Here is a 21,674-nt window from a genome sequence, read left to right as displayed (position 1 = left end):
ATGAGTGGCAGTATAATCAAAGAACCTACCAAAGGTACCTTCAAGCCTCTTTGGTATAATCAACCTCGCTCGCAATGTGATTATGCTTCTGCTGATTAACCTAATTGGACTATACCAAGTGGACTGATTTATTATTTATTTATTTATTGAGGGGGGGGGGGGATGAGTTTGCTTATGTCCGTGATTAGATGTTGAAAACAATGGTGATAATAATGTGGCTGGGGGTAGGGGAACCCCTAACATCTTGGTTTGTCCATTCGGGTCTTGTTTATTTTTCTCAGTTTGGTTTCATTTCTGGTTTATGGAACAGTTGCCTGTTTGCTTAAGGAAATCCTCGGTAAATCAAAGTGCTTTGAAACCTGAACATTGCTTCATGCCGTTTTCTTCTTTACTTCATCAAAGCAGGTGCCATCCTAGGCAGTGGGTTTCACCTCTTAACAGGACTATAATTATAGAGTATTATTATATGAAACTGGCAGCATCCAAGACTTGATGCCAGCCCCGGATTTGATCACAAAGGAGGTGAGACCGGGCAGATCGCTGCTAAAATTTACAGACGAATGCCAATTGCTGTGAAATATCCAGACAGCTGGCACACATCTAGTGTTCAAATTCATCTCTCGCCCAGCCAACGCATTGTTAGCAGCAAAGGGCTTTAAAAGTCTGAGCCCAGGGTGTTAAATCACTACGATACCATGACGCTTTCCTCACTTTTGTCTTGCAACTCCGCCAGCATCTGACCCGGGCAGCCAACTGCGCTAATCCTGAATAACAATGAGATTTAAAATTAGCCGGACCGGGCAACTTTTAAAAAGTAACCCCGTCATTGTCAGTCCATGCAGATGGGCTTTCAAAAGGAAATCTGACAAGTGTCCTGCTTGGGTTTTGCGTGGCCAGACAGTTCCTCTGGGGGTGTAAAGGGAGAACTGCTGGATCATTTCAGGACGTTATCTCACCCTCCAGTCTACCTGAGCCCCAGCGCAGTCGATAAAGAGGCAGATGGAAAGCATTCCTGCGTGTATATTTGGAGAGGGGGTTGGGGCGGTACAATCTCAAAACGCATTTGGTGGCATCCAGATATAACACCTGCAAAGTTGAGGGTGGAGTGATTACACCGGGCGTCCTGACAGAGCGACAGAAAGGCTCCACTCCTCCACCGACTCAGTCTTTCCGTGAGCACTACTGTGAGAAAGCCACCTAGGATCTGTCTTGCATCAGCGCAGAAACGCAGAGAGGCAGTTTGCTTTGACATGCGGAGTGTTTATCAAACGGCACATTGGGGCAGACCTTCCAGAGTTTCATATTTGCACCTGGGTTGAGTTTCAATTCAAAACACACATCAGCATAATTTTTTCAGATGCGAGTGCTTGGTAACGTTTCCAAAATATTAGCCCATGTGGTAAATTCCGTTTTCAGAGAATGGCCAGCTCGCCCGCCAGCTTAACGACCCTGGACGCGTCGGTGGAATCTCAGTAGCGCTGCAACTAACGATTATTTTCATTGGTGATTCATCGGTATATTATTTTCTCGATGAATCGATTAGTTGTTCGGTCTATAAAATGTCAGAAAATGGTGAAAAATGACGATCAGTATTTCCCAAACCCCAAGATGACATCCTCAAATGTCTTGTTTTGACCACAACCCAAAGATATTCAGTTTACTCTGATAGTAAAGAAATCAGAAAATATTCACATTTAAGAAGCTGGAATCAGACAATTTTGACTTTTTTTCCTTAATTTGTTTTAGTGATTAATTTAATAGTTGACAACTAATCGATTAATCGTTGCAGTTCTACATCTCAGTAACTGACCTTGATGTAGGGGTGGTCCTTGCAGGTCGTGCCCCACTGGCGAGCGCAGCGCTCCTCTTTGCGGTGTTCGTAGAACTCGGGGTTGCGGAGGATGGCCACTCGTCTGCCCTCAAAGACCAGGGCCACGGCCGTCACGCCGTCCAAACGCTCTTTATCTGCACTGGACACGGGCAGCACCACAGGCACCGACAGGTTGATCACTCCACCTGGGACCACACGGGGGTGACAGAGAGGTCAGATACCAGTGACCAAGTCTGGGAGCAATCAACAACATTTTTCAGATGGGTAAAATGTCACATGTATTGCAGAATACAAGGATTTGCGTCATATTCATTTCAACGGGGCAATCTCAACTTCACCCAGTAAGTTAACCTCGTCCTGATTGCCCCCCCTGATTTGACAGCTCACTCAGTCTGGCAACCTTGCCATTCCATACCTTTTTCGCCTAAATGTGGAATGTAGCTACACCGCAACATAGTGCGAGTCTTGGAGGTACGAGCAGAAAGAATCAGCCCCGGCAAGCTCAGCCGGCTCCTGAGACTCTGAGACAAGTCTCGTTTGATGACTGGAGCTGTGGAGCATTTGACTTCTGGTTGGCAGATTCATTTTGCCGTCCCTTTGATGAGAACGTTGTGACCGGCACGCTTTTCACATCACATCAGATCAAATGCCAGCGAGGTAGACGGGATGCTGGCTACCCACAACCCCCCCACCGCTCCCGACTCCGACCCCCTCCGCCCCCGCTGGTCCCCTCTGTCACAGAGCAGCATTTACAGCTGCTTCTAATAAAAGACGACACACGCACACAAATATCGCCTAATGTCCACACAGACCTGGGGAGGGAGACACAAGCTTACATTTGAATCTGTTTATTTTTGTAGCCTGTTTGATTGGTGAATCATGCAAATGTTCCTGCTTCCCGGCCACAGTTTGAATGTGGCAGATCGGTCCTTTCACTGTGAGATCATATTTTCATCGTGAGATTCCTAGAAGGAAGTGAGAACGGGCAAACAATGGTTTGTGGTGTCAATCAATATGGAAGCTTCCTTTGAGTCCCTTCCCCCAGGACAAACAGAGGAAACTGGAGTACGGAGTTTTGACATCAACATATCTCTGCCTCTGTCCAGCCCAGACAACATTATCTAGCTAGCTAGCTAGTAGCTACCCTTCTGGGCACAGGAGACTGGCCCAAGAGTCGAGAGACTAAATCAACCCAGATTTTGCTCCCAAGTTTGAAAAGAATTTGATAGTTTTACCCTTCGGCGAGAAGAGTTGTTGTACTGTAATTTATACTTGTCAAATTCTGTTAATGAAATACAGACTATAGTTACATTTCAAATGATTTTTTTATGCCTTCTGCCTTACTGTGTGTGTAAGCGTGTGTATGTGTCAAAATGTTTGGCACCACAACACAGCGGAGAGGTCAGTGGTTATATGGGCAATAAAAGTAAATTGACTCTTTCTTGGAATTTCAAACAATACGTGGGAAATTGCTGTAATTACACAAAGGCACTGTACACCCAAATACCATTTCATTTGTTTCACAAATGCCAAAAAAAAAAGTAAGGATTCCTGAGCCTTGGGCAAAAAATGTTCTCATTACTTCACCAACACTATGCACGGCAAAGATTATTCTTGAGAACCTCTATTAGAATCGACTTCACTTCTGATTATATTCATGTCATTCTGCCACCTTGACTAGCATGTAGGCTATGGCACTTCATAAAGCATGTCAGCCGTCTGGAAAACACCTCTCACTCCTGCCAGCCCATCCAACAGTGCAGCAAATACCAGGCAGCTTTCATACCGGGAGGAGGCATTTATACATCCAGACTGGTGCTCCATTATTTTGAAGAGAGAACTCCAATTTCACTGGGATAAAGTGAAGAATATCAGAGGGAATTACAAAGGGCTTCAGCTGGCGGAAACAATAGATTCAAAGAGAAAGTGAGATACGGTGTCAAATTACAGACAGTTTATATGAACGAGCATTCTGACGAGCATGTGAATTATAAAAGGCAGCGGTGACTTGTGGGCAACAGGGGTGTCAAACTCATTTTAGTTCACGGGCCACCTGGGACCCAATTTAGTCTCGAGTGGGCGAGACAAAGAAAATCAATGCATAATAACCTATAAATAACAACGCCTCCAAATGTTCCACTTTCTTTTAGTGTAAAGAATTAGGCCTACATGTATACATTTTAAGAACACAGTTTCACATTGGGTTATCTCATATCATATCATATCAAATCTACTGTCTGTAACTGACAGCAACTGTGCAATTATTCTCTGTATTCAAGCGTAATGAAAATAGTTTACAATTGAATGATGAATACGTGAAGTGCATCAATATTAGGGGTCAAATAATGAGCTTGAAAAATTGGATGGAAGGACTTGTCATTGCAATTTTCACACTTTGCAAGTCATCCTGTGGGCCCAATTGGACCCTTTGGTGGGCCAGTTCTGGTCCCCGGGCCATATGTTTGACACCCCTGCAGCAGAGGCTGACATTTGGTCGGTCGCGTGATTCCTGTCAGATTCCCACGGGATAGGAGTCAATTTCATCACGTGATTGGGACGGGACAGGAAAAGCCAACGGGGGATGGGAATCATAACAATAGCTCAGTTTTCATATATAGCTGTCAGCTATATTTGGGTTCTAATATGAATAAATGCTATTTTCTTCATTTTGCACATAACGGTAGTCATGTAGTTGTCTTTTTCTCTCTCTCGCTCTCTCTCCTGTCTGCTCTGGTTGCTGATTGGTTTGCAGGCAGGCAGCCATCTGACCAGTGAGTGGGATGACGACGACGCACTGTGCAGACACTAAACTTCAAACGGCAATGGAGTCAGAGACGTCAGAATCTGGGAAGACAGCGTTGGAGCGCAGACGCAGCGCAAAGCACAATGATGCGTATATCACACTGACAGAGCTTTCGGGCTATTCTGAAGTTTAAAAAAAGGGTCAGGAACAGTGGAAAAAAGCACAGCACACCCAGGTGTTAAAGTAAGCGGTGCAGTTTTGCGCAGGTCGAAACCCTATACTTCTCCCCCTCGCTGCACTGCGTGCATGTGTGTGTGCGTGTGTGTTTCACCGAGCCGCTGCGCTTTCTGTCTCCACTGTGCTTCCTTGTAGAGGCCGGGGGGAGGGGCCTAAGCTAAATCTCGTGCTCACCTCTGGGTGTGCTGCTCAAATCTCTGCGAAAATGGATGCATGGACACACATATCACTTATAGAAGCGGCTGCACTGCTTAAAGGTCCCAATTCGTGCAGCTGTAACCTCTTAAAAACGTGTGTCTCTGGTCCATAAAACATGATTCTGGATTAATTTGTCGAAAATATAGCAACCCCGTTTGTTGTGGAGTTCTCACTTCCTCATCTCGTCGCTTCCCAAGAATGGTCTGTTTCTATAATATATTCAGACCTAACAGTTCCCATTGGCCGCTGAGGGAGAGCCCGCCCCAGGCTCCCAGCGGCCAATCAGATTAGCGTCTGTGGACCAGCACGCTAGGTTGCGAGCTATCGCTAACTTAACGGTTGCTACACTAAAGAGGACATCTCAAAATGCCTAGACTTACCGAATGCACCTCCGCAGTTGCTGGATCACGTACAGTTGGCGTCGCTCCAGCTAGAAGTGTTAATTTTGTGGCTATAGAGAAAATGGTGCAGGTAGCTTGTGTGAGAGAGACCCGCGCAGTATGCTTGAGGACCATCGTGACGTCCCAATACCCCGTCTGGGGAACAGAGCGTTATGGGGGCGTGGCCTTGAAGGAGACTGCAGGGGGAAGCTGGATAGGGACAAATCCAACTGTGGCAGTTCTGAGCTTGTGACCACTCATTACAGGGAGGGCTGACAGCAGTATATATGCATTTACAAGTAAAAACAGCTTTTGCACAGAATGGGACCTTTAAAAAAAACTGGAACGGGACAGGAGTATTTTTGTGGGAGTACATGGGAGTGAAAATCCACTCCCGTGTCACCCTCTAGTGGGCAGAAAAAGTTATTTACATTGTAAGTTAATGGCATAGAACTTGCCAGCCCGCTAAGCTGGCAAGTAGCACGACCACTGTAAACACCTCAGCCAGAGTGCTGCTCATAACGTTTAAATAGGAATTGGACAGCGCTCGCTCTTTCCACTTTATTTGGGGAACATTGCAATGAGTATACCCTGACATTAGCATCAAGGGACTGGAGTGAGACAAAAGCAAAGGCGTCCAAGCAGAAAGGTGTCGGCTATATACGGGTGACCCATTCTGTGAGCACTCATCTCCATCTAGTGTCTTTTTTCAAGTACAGCAACACTCAATTTTAGGATACCATTTTCCCCCAGTCATTTTTCCATTTGCTTAAATGGCATCTTACCGTCCAATAGACAGTCAAAATGAAGACACTGCAGGTACTCTCTTTCTCTCATGAAACCACTCAGAGGAGTGGCCCAGCCCTCAGCCAGCACCTGCACCCACTGCATGTCCACCTGGGGATAACACACACACGCACGCGCACGCACGCACACACACACGCACACACGCACACACACGCACACGCACACGCACACGCACGCACAGGTTACACTTTAATCAACCACCCGTCATATATTTACATCAATTGAAAAACGATACAGGAAAGATGTCAATGGACAGGGGGAAGAAAGTAGGAATTTAGCCAGGGGGAAAGGGCAAAAATGCCCCTAAGAAACCTCAGAATGCCCCTAAAAAGCATGATCCAGGAGCAAAAATTGCCCCAAATGTTTTGATAATTTTATTTTCATTCAATTCATTTAATTTCCATCTCTAACACACACTCACCAACTGCATGCTGGTTGCCAGAAGACAACGATGAAGAACACACACAAACAGTGCTGCTGTTCAGCAACTTCATGCACTAATTTTTTTTTTTTTAAAGTGCCGCCAACATTTTGTAAATGCCCCCAGTTTTTAGACAAAATATCTTTTACATTTCCTCCACTGGGAAGAATCATGACTGCTTTACATCAATGGGTCTAATAGTCTAATTTAACACCTCAATCAGAATCAAATATGCAGAAGTACCTTCCCAATCTGCACGGCGGGTAGAGTCTCTGCATCAGCCTTAGCCAAGTCCAGCCTGTTCTCCTGAGCATACAGCTCCTTCACTTCATAAGAGGCATCAACAGGAACTATATCCTGCAGAAAACAACACAATATCTAATTAATGAACATGAATATCACATCGCTGGGAATAACCTAGTAATCCTACATAATCGTTACTTCTGGTAACCGTTTAAACTTTATACTCATCACTAAGGGAATATTAATAACTTCTGGTAACTGTTTATACTCGTCTCTAAGGGAATAGTAATAACTTGTGGTAACTGTTTATACTTGTCACTAAGGGAATATTAATTCATGAATTTATATGGGACAGTGAGCATGGACACGCTGACATGAATTCCCATGCAAATATGAAGGGCCACTTCCCTCTAGTGGCAAAAAGAAGAATGACAACACAGTTTTATGCATCATCCATCAAGCTCGCAACCATCTCTCTAATCTTATCACAAACTCTCTTGGAAGTGGACAAAGCGAGCAATCAGTAGCTAATCCTAAACATGGTCTAATGATCCTTAAAGGGATAGTTCGGGTTGTTTGAAGTGGGGTCCTATCAGCTAGTAAGATACACTAACTTAATTAGGTACAGTGGTCTTGAAGCGGGGCGCAGCGTCGAACGAGATCCGGCACCCAGAGCAGCAGCCAAACCAGCTTTTTCTCTGTAAGTCCTGGGGGTCAACAACTAAAATGTAATTTAGCACCTAAAACAACGCCCACCTAAACAAATCGATATCTGTGTACATGCACGCTCTATTTTGACAATTTTCAGCGCTTTACTTTTCCGCAAAACAGCAGTTTCATTCTGCACTGCTTTTTCTCCCAACCGTACAACTACCGTATTCCTCCGCTAAAAGCCTGCACAGAGCCGCAGCACTGGATTACTCCGCAGTTATTTGGGGGTATTTTATTTCTCTCGGTTTGTTAGTGAAGACACAACAAATAGAATACACGAACGAAAATATGAGTGATTTTGATAGCGAGGATGATATGCCATTCACCTTGGTGACAAGAGGATACAATTATGAACCAGAGAGAATACAGAAGAGGAACTTTTGCAGAGAGTGAACAGGCAGAAGAGAGATGCGCCTGCTGCCTAAATGACTGGGTGTCCTGCAGACCTTTTTCACCATTCCCAGGATAAATTGTGGAAAACGTCCCAGACCAGAGAGGCCAGGTGACTTGTTGTCTCTAAAGTAAGTCAGTGTTTTATCTCTCTTCTAAGCCTTCCTGTTTTGTAAACCGCGGCTCTGTGCTCTGTGCTGGCTTTTAGCGGAGGAATACGGTAGTTGTACGGTTGGGAGAAAAAGCAGTGCCGAATGAAACTGCTGTTTGGCGGAAAAGTAAAGCGTTGAAAATTGTCAAAATAGAGCGTGCATGTACACGGATATCGATTTGTTTAGGTGGGCGTTGTTTTAGGTGGCTAAATTACGTTTTAGTTGTTGACCCCCATACTTACAGAGAAAAGGCTGATTTGGGTGCTGCTCTGAGTGCGCGGTCTCGTTCCACAATGCGCCCAGCCTCCTGAACACTGTACCTAATTAAGTTAGTGTATCTTACTAGCTGATAGGACCCCACTTCAAACAAACCGAACTATCCCTTTAAAGGATGATTTTATTTTTTTTCAACCTGGACCCTATTTTCCACACTGTATGGTTGAGTACTCACGAGATAGCCTTGTTTACAGCTCGAGCAATATCGCCAAACAACTACCAGTGTAACCCAGTCGGGCAATTGTGCACCGTCACTCCACGTTCGCTGAAACTGCTTGTTTTGCCGCTGGGAGACTCAAACTGTCATTATAGTGTCTGGCAACATGGAAACGACTCTATACATGAATATTATTCTCCGGGGTTTACTGTCAGACAGAGAAAATGTGCGTATGAAGAGGCGAGGAGAGAGAGAGAGAGAGAAAGGAGCAGAATTGTCTCAGCAGCACAGCGCTGTTGACGAGAGGGGAAATCCTCCGTGTTGACACAGCGCAAGCTTCCCTGCTCCTCTCGCTCTCGCTCTCTCTCTCCTCGCCTGTTCACGCCCATTTTCTCTGTCCGGAGAATAATATTCATGTATAGAGTCGTTTCCATGTTGCCAGACACTATAATGACAGTTTGAGTCTCCCAGCGGCAAAACAAGCAGTTTTAGCAAACGTGGAATGACGGTGCACAATTGCCTGACTGGGTTACACTGGTAGTTGTTTGACGATATTGCTCGAGCTGTAAACAAGGCTACAAGGCTATCTCGGTGAGTACTCAACCAATTTGAAAAAATTATGTCATGATGAGTCCCTTAAAGGAGAATTTCGTTTTTTTTTTAACCTGGACCCCTCTCCTCACATTAATCATTATCTGACGACTCACCCAGTGTTCTCCACAGCGTTTTTGTCCATCTTAGGCGTTGTTTTGAGATCAATAGTGTGCAAGCCAGTCCTAGAACGGAGCTCCGTGGGGGCCACGTGGCAGCGTGCTTTTCATCCATGTAAATAGACAGTTTTATTCCCGTTTTCGACCCATATCGTCATAATCTGATCCATTCTCCCCTCCAAGCCCCTCCATTCTCCATTCTCCATTCCCCCTCTATTCTTCTCGGATCCCATTTCCTCCTGTCGGGTCAGTGAGACCAAATCTCGTCAAGTCAGTCCACAGGCCAGCGGCAGGAAAGTCTCGCGGGGCTTTCCTGCCGCTGGCCTGTGGACTGACTTGACAAGAGTTGCGTCGAAAACGGGAATAAAACTCTCAAAACAACGCCTAAGACGGACAAAAACGCTGCGGAGAACACTGGGTGAGTCGTCAGATAATAATTAATGTGAGGAGAGGGGTCCAGGTTAAAAAAAAACGAAATTCTCCTTTAAGCCGCTTTCACACACAGATTGCGCAATATTGCAGTTCAGAAGGCCCGCAAAGCCGGCAGCCTCGCCACAGAAATTGCTTTCACACAGAGCCAAGCAGCACCGCCACATTCCCGTGCTGGGGTGTGCATTCAAGTGACATCCACCCCTGCCGGATTGAGAGGCGAGCGGAGGCATTTCGACCCAGCTCCTCCTAGCCCCCAATGAATATTATCATAGGTTAGTGTAGCCTAGGCTACTGTATGATGAACGAATTCATTCAACAACCAAACATTGCCGATGTACGGCAGCCTAATTAGCGTCCGTTCTGAAAGACGCATATCAAACAGCTGCAGTCTGCATAACGTTCGTCGGGGGAATAGTATAGGCTATAAATGCACATGACTACTATAACGTTAGTAGTTTTTGTAAGGGAATGCACAACTGGCTAGCTAGACAGATTGCAGTTCTGGAGCTGGTTTCCAGAGGGAATATCCTCAGACCAACTCGCCACTCCTCTGAGGCTTATTATTATATCCGTTAATTTTAGTCAAGTCAAGTCAAGTCAAGTTTATTTGTATAGCACATTTCATACACAGAGGCAATTCAAAGTGCTTCACATAAAATGGTTGACAGGAAAATAAAAGAATAAAAGAAGAGAATAAAATGGACCTAAGTTTACCTACTAATGTCAACATCATTTGAGCATAAAGCCTAACCTACTTACTAGGCACGGAGCATTCCTCCTGGCGCAGTCATGATTGTATATGCTACTTTTTTTTTTACTTTCACTTATGCCTTTGTGGCTGCATGAGGTGGTTTCCCCTGTATTTTTTTTATGAATGAGCTGACCATTCGCACCGTTCCGTGTTGCCGCTCCTACGCTTTCAGTTGGAAGGTAATCCGGCACTGTGACTAGGTCCACTGGCATAACGAAAGGCGTAACACAATTACCCACCAACCCGCTTTCACAACTTTCACATCGGAGGCGCGGATCCCATTTTCCGTGCATTTTACGGCTTTCAAGGCCGGTGTGAAAGCGGCTTTAGACACATACAGTGTGGAAAATAGGGTCCAGGTTGGAAAAAAAACGAAATGATCCTTTAAATGAACGTGACATGTTTCCCCCTCACCCTCTCCTGAAGCAGGTCAATGAGCTGCTGGATGCACTCATTCACGCTGCAGGAGTCCGTCTTCAGCACCAGCTCTGGAGCCTCAGGCTTCTCATACTCAGAGTCAATCCCAGTGAAACCTGATTTAAAGAAAGAAAGAAAGAAAGAAAGAGAAAGAAAGAAAGAAATAAATTAGTGCAAGGTTGAGCCCTATTCTGTATGCTAAGTACAACTAACCAACTGTATTTTTTCAAGAGGATTTTGGCCAATCATCACGCCCCCCCCCCCTTTTTTTTAATAATTTCACTGATCTGAATGTAACACTATATGGAATAAGTGTGACCACAACACTATGACAAATTCAAGCTAATTTCCTTTTGTTTTTCATTTAGACATCACAGAACAAACATTGGTCATGTCAGTGAGATAAAGATCAATATGGTGTAATTCAAGATAATTCTATTGTTTTGGGATATTGTAGGCAATTATGTTCACTGTTCAGAATAAATCAGCTTTGTTTTTCCTTCCATAAGTTCAGCTTTAATTACTAAATGGACAGAGTAATCACCAATAGCTGCTTTATCCATAAATGAATCAATACATTAGTGGGTTCAGCAGGGAAATAATACCGGTAATATAGCCATTAATTAGAGTGATTAAAGTATCATTCAAAATGCTTAGTGCCTGCCGTGAAGACAAGTGTTTGAAAGAGATTAGTAGTGGGCGGAGGGGACAGGCTAAAGCAGGGATACCGTAAATTCCGGACTGTAAGCCGCCGCGTTTTTTGGCGTTTTTTGGCCCCTGCGGCTTATATAACGGTGCGGCTTATCTATGGATTTCCCCCCCCCCCCCCCCAAAAAAAAAAAAAAAAAAAAATCTCTCTTTTTTAGCACTCTTTCTAACTATAAATCCACTTCTGTTTTAATTTCCTCTCTTGCCCTCTTTTCACCACACCGCGGACACTGTGTGCACTGTAAAAAACAACACAGGTGGTGTTGTGTTATGTTGTTTTGTTGAAATGTTAATAAATGGGAGCTTCCTCAAACAGCCATCTCTTTCCCGACAATCCCCTCTGTGCATGAACCCTTACATATGGTAATTAAACATTAAAACACAATAAAAAAAAAAATACCATTAAAACACCCGCGGCTTATAGTCCGGTGCGGCTTATATATGTAAAAAACAGTCAACTTTGCAGGTGCGGCTTATACTCCGGTGCGGCTTATAGTGCGGAATTTACGGTACTCAACTTGCTTTGTCCGGGGGACACTTTTGTATAATCATAGGTGGCCAGGGGCCAGTTAACAAACAAACATTAATATATTTTTTTCTGTACAGTATCAGATTGTAGGTTTTTGGGGTGTCAGCCGGAGTTTAGTCTGACAATTTTGTGCACACAGGATAGTTAGTTAGGTTAAGTTAGTTAAGTACATATAAGTGCCTCAGTGGCGAGCCGACGGCTGTATTGGACAATTTAGCTGGAGCTCAGTCAAACTTTATTTCACATTCGTTTTCATTGTGAATTAGAAAATGGTCCGGGAGGGGGGGGGCACTCTGCACCCTATCACGGGCCGCATCTGGCCCCCGGGCCGCAAGCTGAGTATCACTGGGCTAAAATCTGGATTCACTTTTCATAAAATAAAATAAAAAAACTGACATATGGACCCTAACTAACAGATGATGTCTTGACCTCCTCAGACAGTAGAGATGCTTTAAGACTGGCGACCTGCTCTACAGAAATGAGATGAGATGAGACCAGATCTCACTCTGGCACAATATAAACGGTTACACCACAGTGTGATAATAAAATATAAGAGTTCCTTCAAAACACTGAAACACTGATGCATCCGTTTTTTCCACTACTTGATAGGAATCCACTGGACTGGTGGAAAGCTAAGCAGATAGGATTGGCGAGGCTGACAGCACTAAGTGAACATCCATCCATAACACATGGATGTATATTTTGACCCCATCTCTTCAGTGCCAAAGTGACAAGGACTCCGTGCTGCACAACAGACGTCAATACAGCTCAGCCCAACTATCAACCCTGAATGTTTTGATCGCATGGCAGATAGATACACTTACACTCAAGAAGAATATAGTGTAGATCTAGTGATGCACTCTACATGAACAATACTAAACCTTACTCTACCTCGTATCTCCCCTGCTCTGGCTCTCTTGTACAGTCCCTTGACGTCCCTCTGCTCACACACATCCAGCGGTGCGTCCACAAACACCTCGAAGAAAGGCAGGCCTGCAGCCTCATGGACCTTCCTGGCGTTGAGGCGATCCTGAGAGACAATAATCAAATACAGTGAGGTACACGCATGATCTAATCAAATATAGTGAGGTAGACACATGACAATAATCAAATACAGTGAGGTACACACATGATCTAATCAAATATAGTGAGGTAGACACATGACAATAATCAAATACAGTGAGGTACACGCATGATCTAATCAAATATAGTGAGGTAGACACATGACAATAATCAAATACAGTGAGGTACACGCATGACAATGATCAAATATAGTGAGGTAGACACATGACAATAATCAAATACAGTGAGGTACACACATGATCTAATCAAATATAGTGAGGTAGACACATGACAATAATCAAATACAGTGAGGTACACGCATGATCTAATCAAATATAGTGAGGTAGACACATGACAATAATCAAATACAGTGAGGTACACGCATGACAATAATCAAATACAGTGAGGTACACGCATGATCTAATCAAATATAGTGAGGTAGACACATGACAATAATCAAATACAGTGAGGTACACACATGACAATGATCAAATATAGTGAGGTACACACATGATCTAATCAAATATAGTGAGGTACACACATGACAATAATCAAATATAGTGAGGTACACAGACTACACACATGGTTTTAGCCTCAAAAACGTCTCCCGAAGGGTGCCTTGAGCCAAAGGTCTCAGCAGGCAGAGCATTGGGCCTTAGTTAGTCTGTTCCCATCACCACTTCTGTCTATAAGGTCTTTACAAGTTAGTCTGTTCCCATCACCACTTCTGTCTATAAGGTCTTTACAAGTTAATCTGTTCCCATCACCACTTCTGTCTATAAGGTCTTTACAAGTTAATCTGTTCTCATCACCACTTCTGTCTATAAGGTCTTTACAAGTTAGTCTGTTCCCATCACCACTTCTGTCTATAAGGTCTTTACAAGTTAATCTGTTCCCATCACCACTTCTGTCTATAAGGTCTTTACAAGTTAGTCTGTTCCCATCACCACTTCTGTCTATAAGGTCTTTACAAGTTAATCTGTTCTCATCACCACTTCTGTCTATAAGGTCTTTACAAGTTAGTCTGTTCTCATCACCACTTCTGTCTATAACGTCTTTACAAGTTAGTCTGTTCCCATCACCACTTCTGTCTATAAGGTCTTTACAAGTTAGTCTGTTCCCAATTCCCATCACCACTTCTGTCTATAAGGTCTTTACAAGTTAGTCTGTTCCCATCACCACTTCTGTCTATAAGGTCTTTACAAGTTAATCTGTTCCCATCACCACTTCTGTCTATAACGTCTTTACAAGTTAATCTGTTCCCATCACAACTTCTGTCTATAAGGTCTTTACAAGTTAATCTGTTCCCATCACCACTTCTGTCTATAGGGTCTTTACAAGTTAATATGTTCCCATCACCACTTCTGTCTATAACGTCTTTACAAGTTAGTCTGTTCCCATCACCACTTCTGTCTATAAGGTCTTTACAAGTTAGTCTGTTCCCAATTCCCATCACCACTTCTGTCTATAAGGTCTTTACAAGTTAGTCTGTTCCCATCACCACTTCTGTCTATAAGGTCTTTACAAGTTAGTCTGTTCCCAATTCCCTTCACCACTTCTGTCTATAAGGTCTTTACAAGTTAGTCTGTTCCCATCACCACTTCTGTCTATAAGGTCTTTACAAGTTAATCTGTTCCCATCACCACTTCTGTCTATAGGGTCTTTACAAGTTAATCTGTTCCCATCACCACTTCTGTCTATAACGTCTTTACAAGTTTAATCTGTTCCCATCACCACTTCTGTCTATAAGGTCTTTACAAGTTAGTCTGTTCCCAATTCCCATCACCACTTCTGTCTATAAGGTCTTTACAAGTTAGTCTGTTCCCATCACCACTTCTGTCTATAAGGTCTTTACAAGTTAGTCTGTTCCCAATTCCCTTCACCACTTCTGTCTATAAGGTCTTTACAAGTTAGTCTGTTCCCATCACCACTTCTGTCTATAAGGTCTTTACAAGTTAATCTGTTCCCATCACCACTTCTGTCTTTAAGGTCTTTACAAGTTAATCTGTTCCCATCACCACTTCTGTCTATAAGGTCTTTACAAGTTAATCTGTTCCCATCACCACTTCTGTCTTTAAGGTATTTCAACACCAACAGGAAGGACAGGTTGTTGGCCATAGGGGTTGTGTAATATGAGGTATGGAATTTGGTGCTGTCAGTATGACGATGTTGTAAGTGTTGCTATTTTGCATTTGTACTATGGAACTACAACATGGAGTCCAAACAAATTTCCATAAGGGGACAATTAAAGTAAATCATTGGCATAATAATTTTCAGCAGGATGATAATGATTGTTAACATCATCAATAGCCTCACTTGAAAATGGAAAGGATAAAAAAAAAGCCTTATAGCCTGCACAAGCCTGTGGCTTATCATTTATTTCCAGTATAGAAGAACGCTGTCCTCAAACAGCCAGAATTGATTTGAATGTGATAAAACGAAGACAACATTACAGAAGCCAAAATAGTGCTGCAATAGTGCTAAAAAAAAATCTCACCCCCTATTCCTGATGCAATAGTGGCAGAACCATGTCGGCCTGTTCAGATTCATTTCTGCCTCTCCTTCCCAGAGACCACTCACCTTGCTGTAGGGAGAGATGAAGCTGGCAATGCAGACAAGTCCAGCATCAGCAAATAGCCGGGCCACCTCAGCAATGCGTCTAATGTTCTCTTCACGGTCCTCTGGGCTGAAGCCCAGGTTCTTGTTCAGCCCCTGGCGGATGTTGTCCCCGTCCAGGGTGTAGCAGGGGATCCCGTGACACACCAGGTACTCCTCCAGAGCCATGCTCACTGTGGTCTTCCCTGCCCCCGACAAGCCTTCACGTCAGAGGGAAGGGGGGGGATAACAAGACCATGAAATGACATCACACAAGCTGTGATAAGGACACCTTCAAATGTGTTCTTTTAATGGGAGCTGACATTGTGCACCAACGTACCACTGAGCCAGACGGTGCATCCTCTGAAGCCGCCTCTCGTCCCCACAACCTGGCCACGCTTGTTCCGGCTGACGTGGTGGGCTTGGTAGGTCACATTAGTTGCTCGTTGCATTCCCTGAAATGAGACATATACTTTGTTATAGAATTTTACATAGCAATGGCATTTATTTTTTGTACAGTTAGGGTGACCAGATACCACATCCCAGCAAAGCAAATCTGGGACAAAGAGTATACTTGCATTGGGGCAATGTGGGACACGTTAGCAATGCCGAGTAGGGCTGCTAACGATTATTTTCATTATCGATTAATCTGTCAATTCTTTTAAACTAATCGATTAATCGTTTGGTCTAAAAAATGTCACCAAATGGTGAAAAATGGCAGTAATTTTCCCTCAAAGCCCAAGATGACATCCTCAAACTCTACAGTCCACAACCCAAAGATAGTAACCCAGTTTTTCAGTGGAATGAAAGTACTAAGCTACAGGAAAGGTGTTGTGTAACGTATCTGGGATGTTAATAGACTACTTGCACAACTCCACTACTTCCTGAAATGAGTAGGGCATCTTGGTTTCCTGTCCTACACTATTGGATGAACTGATTAATGTCAGGTGTGCCTGACTGCTGCAGTCACAACAACAGTGATCAGGCACACCTGACATTAATCAGTTCATCCAATAGTGTGGAAACCAAGATGCCCTACTCATTTCAGGAAGTAGTGGAGTTGTGCAAGTAGTCAATAGAGAGCCGCAGTAACGAGTCCGGAAATCATCGATGCTAACAGCCCTGGTTCAACACAGTTTTCGCCTATGGGAGTTTTGAATGGGTTTTTGGCGCGATGCTTCTAATAAGCTCTCTGGGCAACGCTGGCTTAATCAAACGCGAACCAGATGGTAGTAACATCATCTTCACACATGAAGACCACTTTTATGAGTTTTGAAGCTTTTATGTGCCGTTAAAAGGGCGGCTAGCTAGCAAACGGCTAAATGGGACTACACTGTTGAGTCGATGGGGATATATACGTCAATAACGTCATCACTCAAAGGACGAACACGGAAATTATCTTTCCCTCACCTGGTTCAGCCCCGTTCAGCCCGGGGTAATCAGTGCACACATCAACAAAAGTCCAGGTTGAGTGCTGACGTGACGTGGAAGCCTATGCGACAGTGTGTAGTTCTGGATTAGCTTAGCACGAGCTTTTTACCTCTAGGGCTCGCATTTACGCTTCAAAACTCATGAAAGTGGTCCTCATGTGTGAAGATTATCCCGCTGAACCTTGGTTCGCGTTTGATTAAACTTGCGTTGCCCAGATACCTTATTTGAAGCATCGCGCCAAAAACCCATTCAAAAATCCCATAGACAGAAACAGTGTTGAACCAGGAAGTTCGGGACTTCCGCATTCAGCCTACAAAAATACGTCATCCCTGCGGCTCTCTATTGGACCAGTGTATGTCGAGTGAGGCTATGGCCCTCTCTGTCATTGGGAAAATCCACTGAAGGACAAAGTATTTGATAAGAATATCTAAATTCCTGGACACGAAGACCATGAAAGGGTAAGTATACATAAGCTATGGCTTCAGCCTACACCTTTTCGGTCCCTTTATGTATAACGTACATTATTACTGCAGTGCATCTATGTGAAACTGACAAATGGACCGAAATAAATTATGATTACTTACCATGAGGCTTTTAGCTACGTCTTTAATTCAATGTCACTACACCTGTATATCCTGGTACAGTGGTTTAACTAAAGATTAAAAGACAGGCTTCAAAAACCTCAAAACAAACTAATGAGGGTTATTCTTAAAGACCCTGGAAACCGAAATCCACAAAAACCTTTTAACTATGTAATTTAGGGTCTTGTGTGAGTAATTATAAGCCTCAAAAAGTTTGAGACATTAGTTTCAAGCCAAATCCTAAATATCGCCATTTCAATATTAAAAAAAATTCGTGAGGCAGCTTTGAATTGGGCGGTGCTGAACTGCTTCAAATTCCCCTCTTTGTGACATCACTAGGAGGAGCCAATCAGTGACGTAGCTTGCAGTTGTCCATTCAACAAAACCTTCGTGCCCCCACAGCCCACTGGGACTCTGGGGCACTTTACACGAGGACGGTTTCCTATGGAAACAGGGAATTCTTTTATCGTTAGTGCCTCCCTTTTAGACGGCGACGTCGAATTTGCGCTTAGGAAACGACACATTTTGAAACCACCCTCCAGAGTGGAATTGTTTGATACGCTTCCCGCTGAGGGCTCCATGTAATCACTTTGGAACGGCACATTTCAGAAACTCTGACGTGCCTGCACAGGCAACACATGCGATTACGCCATAGCCGTGCACGAGTTGGCAACCAAATAAAATGTCAGTATGAATGAAGTTTGGCAACATTCAGAATTAAGCTACACTGCGGCCAACTTCAGTTACATGTTCAGAACGTTACTGCTGCGAGGAGCCGATGGCTGTACCCGGTCGGCATTTAACATTAGTTACAAAAGCACGTCGACAGTGTTTTCTCACTGCCAGTAGCCTACAGTAGGGTTTGACAGATAGCACACTCAGCGCTCCGGGTCCTCGCTGCATGACGTAATTTCGTAATCGTCTTTCCGGTTTTAAACACGGAAGGAGAGTACGCTTTCCGCAGTCATTTCGACTTGCCAAAAAGCTTTTTTCAAGCTAAAAAAAAACCCAAACTGTTTTAAAGTTTTAATATTTGTCGGGTTGGGTGAGAATGTAAACTCTACTCGTGTAAAGTGCCCCTCAGTCTGAATGGGGCCCATTCGTATGCGTATTCCCAGTAGCCAAAGCCAGCAAGGACAACTCCACTCCACCCCACCTCTCCCCCTCCCCCCGCGATTTGAGAGCTGGTTCAATGCGACACGCCCAGACATTCCGCCAGGGAGCATGAAGGGATAATTCTGCCTCAGTTCTCCATGACTTTCAAACCTAAATTTATATCATTTGCAACATTCATCATAGTTCAAATTTGGCTGGTGGCTTATTAACATATGTTCCTGTGGTGTGAAGAACTCAAAATGCATATTTATTTTGGGTTTCCAGGGTCTTCAACCTCAATCCAAGAACGCATATAAGCCCAATTCATTCAGAGTTGAATTGGCTCCCCGTTGAAAGTAGAGTTCAACAGTTAAAACTCATCATGGTCTATAAAATATTGCATGTCCTTTGTCCACATTACTTTACTAAGTATTTTCAGTTTGTTCAGGACACTCATCAATTGGATCAGTTGGTGTCTGCTGTTAACTGAGCAGAGCTGGACTATAGATACACTCTTGTCCCATATAATTTCAGACAAGTCAACATCAAGTTTGTTTTCCTTTATTCTTGATTGATCTGTAATTGTTTATTTTACTGTATGCCCCGTTTTTACGACCAGGGACTAGAGATGGGCAGTATTTTAAATACATGTATTTGGCTGGACTGAGAAAAATAAGTTGTAATTTGTATCAAAATACTTTCAGACCTTGTATTTTGTGTATTTTAAATACATAAAATACTTTTTTCTTTAATTTTATGTGATTTTATTCTCAAATTGACACATTTTTTACATTGACACCGGTTTAAACTGTGGAGAAAAAAAACGCAATGTGACATGTCACATCTACTCTGCTTCTGATTGTCTTACCTAGGAACAAACTCAACCACAAATCAGAGTCAGAGTACGGTGGGTCTTGAGTCAGACTTCACATCACTTCTTCGTCTAAACTACTATGACGCCTTGTATTGGTGGAAATTCCCCCAGAGATAAATTATGAAATTGTTAATTTAGATATTGCATGCACTGGCCTATCTGCAAATGAAATGGTTTACTGCATATTCGAACCAGTGTATCATATTAGAGAGACACAACTAATTATCTTCTTTAATTAAAATTGGCTAAGTGTGTGGCGGTGTGTGTGGTGGCAGTGTGGGTCGTGAAACCGGCGATTTCCATAACTGCAGCCATGGCGCATCATCTCCAGGGATACTGTTATGATGTCAGATATCTATTGCTAAACATGGTCAAAGTTCCAAAACTTGAGGTTAACATGTAGAAAATGCTGCCTATAAGTCAAAAGCCCTCACAGAAGGTGATTAACAGCTGAAGTGAGGGAAAAATTAGCTGTGCTGAAAAACAGCTAAAACTGAAATTGAAGAACTGTAGTGTGTTAGAGTACACAAAGGAGAATACTGTCACAGAGGACTAAAGAGACGATTTACGATCTAAAGAAACCAGAAAATTTCACATTTGAGAAGCTGGAATAAGAGAATTAGGACATTTTTCCTTAAAAAAATGGCTCAAATCTCAAAATGATTAATAGATCATCAAAATAAGACATTAATGTAATATTTGGCAATGAATCGATCAATTGACTAATTGTTGCAGCTCTTTATCAGTTTTTATAAAATGTATTTTTATGTATTTTCAAAATACAAAATAGGTATTTGTATTTCAAATACATTTTTCAGACCAGTATTTTGTATTTGTATTGTGATACATTTTTTGAGCAAGTATTTGTAATTTGTATCAAAATACTTTATGATGTATTTTCGCCCATCTCAGGGACCATGTTGGAAATAAGTGTCCGCACTTTTATACATGTACATCCCTTGGATTTTGCTGTCTTTTATATCCATAATAAATTAGACATCAGAAAGCCAGAACATGAGTTTAATTAGTCTCTCGCTTGCTCTCTCTCTCAGTGGTTTGGCCTTTTGAAAACTAGAGCCACACAGATGACCAGATGACATCTGGTCACCCTACAAGAGGGATCTAAATAATAGCCAGGGGTTCACACCAAACATCAAACATGATCAATTTACCAAGTTGTTTGTTCAGAAGGCTGATAAACTGATAAAAAGCTGATACATAGTTCGCATATTTCGCAGACACTGATGATGGAGCCAGCAAATGCAATGTTATCACAGCTGCAATTACATTAAGTTAGCCTGCACCATTTTTCAGATCATGCAGAAACGCTAGCTAACGGTAACGTTAATGAAGCAGCAGCCGCTGCCAAATGCTGGCAGCTGCAGCAGCTTGTGAGGAGAGCTAAGCTAAGAGAAGAAGCGACCTTTAAACGTACAGCAGTCAAGCTAAGTAAGTTAGCTCTCGGGCTAGCCTGCTAGTGTAGCCCACTTGCAGCTGGTAGTAGTGGAGGGGCATAGGAGGGGACCATACTGTACTAGCTAGTGGGACGTGGCGCTGTGCTGTTGAACGCAACTTGCCATCAGAAACTCACCCAGTTCTCAGTTGCGTTGTTCAGCTTCTGTTTCTTGTGCGAATTGCCAGAAGTCTCCATGGCTGGGAGCGTGTGACAGCTTATCTAACCAGCTGGTTGTTTATTTAAAAATAGAAAAATAAAAACTTGCCTGCCTGTTTATTTTCTTGGACAGGTATTTCCAGTGAATGGAGTCTGGCACAAGAACCAGGAAGAGCTTTGCAGGCTACGTCACCAGGGCACGGAAGTGACGCATAACCTATGTGTCGGCTGAAAAGCACTGATCTGAAATCAGTGCGTTTCATTACAGTCTGTATGGTCTGTATGAGCACAGCGACGGGCCGAGGGACTCAACCGATCTGCAACCTGCTCA

At 43.3% G+C, this 21,674-nt stretch overlaps 1 protein-coding gene across 1 annotated transcript in view; it reads right to left on the bottom strand.

The window, feature by feature from the left end:
* The window catches only part of papss1 (3'-phosphoadenosine 5'-phosphosulfate synthase 1), a 34,608-nt gene extending 13,129 nt beyond the window's left edge, over positions 1 to 21,479 (bottom strand). The window contains exons 1-8 of the mRNA XM_083634582.1: positions 21,323 to 21,479; positions 16,091 to 16,205; positions 15,736 to 15,971; positions 12,985 to 13,123; positions 10,854 to 10,972; positions 6,861 to 6,974; positions 6,175 to 6,286; positions 1,811 to 2,016 (exon numbers count right to left, since the gene is read on the bottom strand). Coding sequence (XP_083490708.1) covers positions 1,811 to 2,016; positions 6,175 to 6,286; positions 6,861 to 6,974; positions 10,854 to 10,972; positions 12,985 to 13,123; positions 15,736 to 15,971; positions 16,091 to 16,205; positions 21,323 to 21,382 — 1,101 coding nt within the window. The 5' untranslated portion in view covers positions 21,383 to 21,479. The remainder of the gene's footprint in view (positions 1 to 1,810; positions 2,017 to 6,174; positions 6,287 to 6,860; positions 6,975 to 10,853; positions 10,973 to 12,984; positions 13,124 to 15,735; positions 15,972 to 16,090; positions 16,206 to 21,322) is intronic.
* Positions 21,480 to 21,674: the final 195 nt, after the last annotated feature.

This window comes from Poromitra crassiceps, assembly GCF_964638095.1.
Source record: "Poromitra crassiceps genome assembly, chromosome: 4".
Classification (NCBI taxonomy): domain Eukaryota; kingdom Metazoa; phylum Chordata; class Actinopteri; order Beryciformes; family Melamphaidae; genus Poromitra; species Poromitra crassiceps.
Note: the sequence above shows the minus strand (reverse complement) of the source record. Positions and strands in the feature narration are given on the sequence as shown.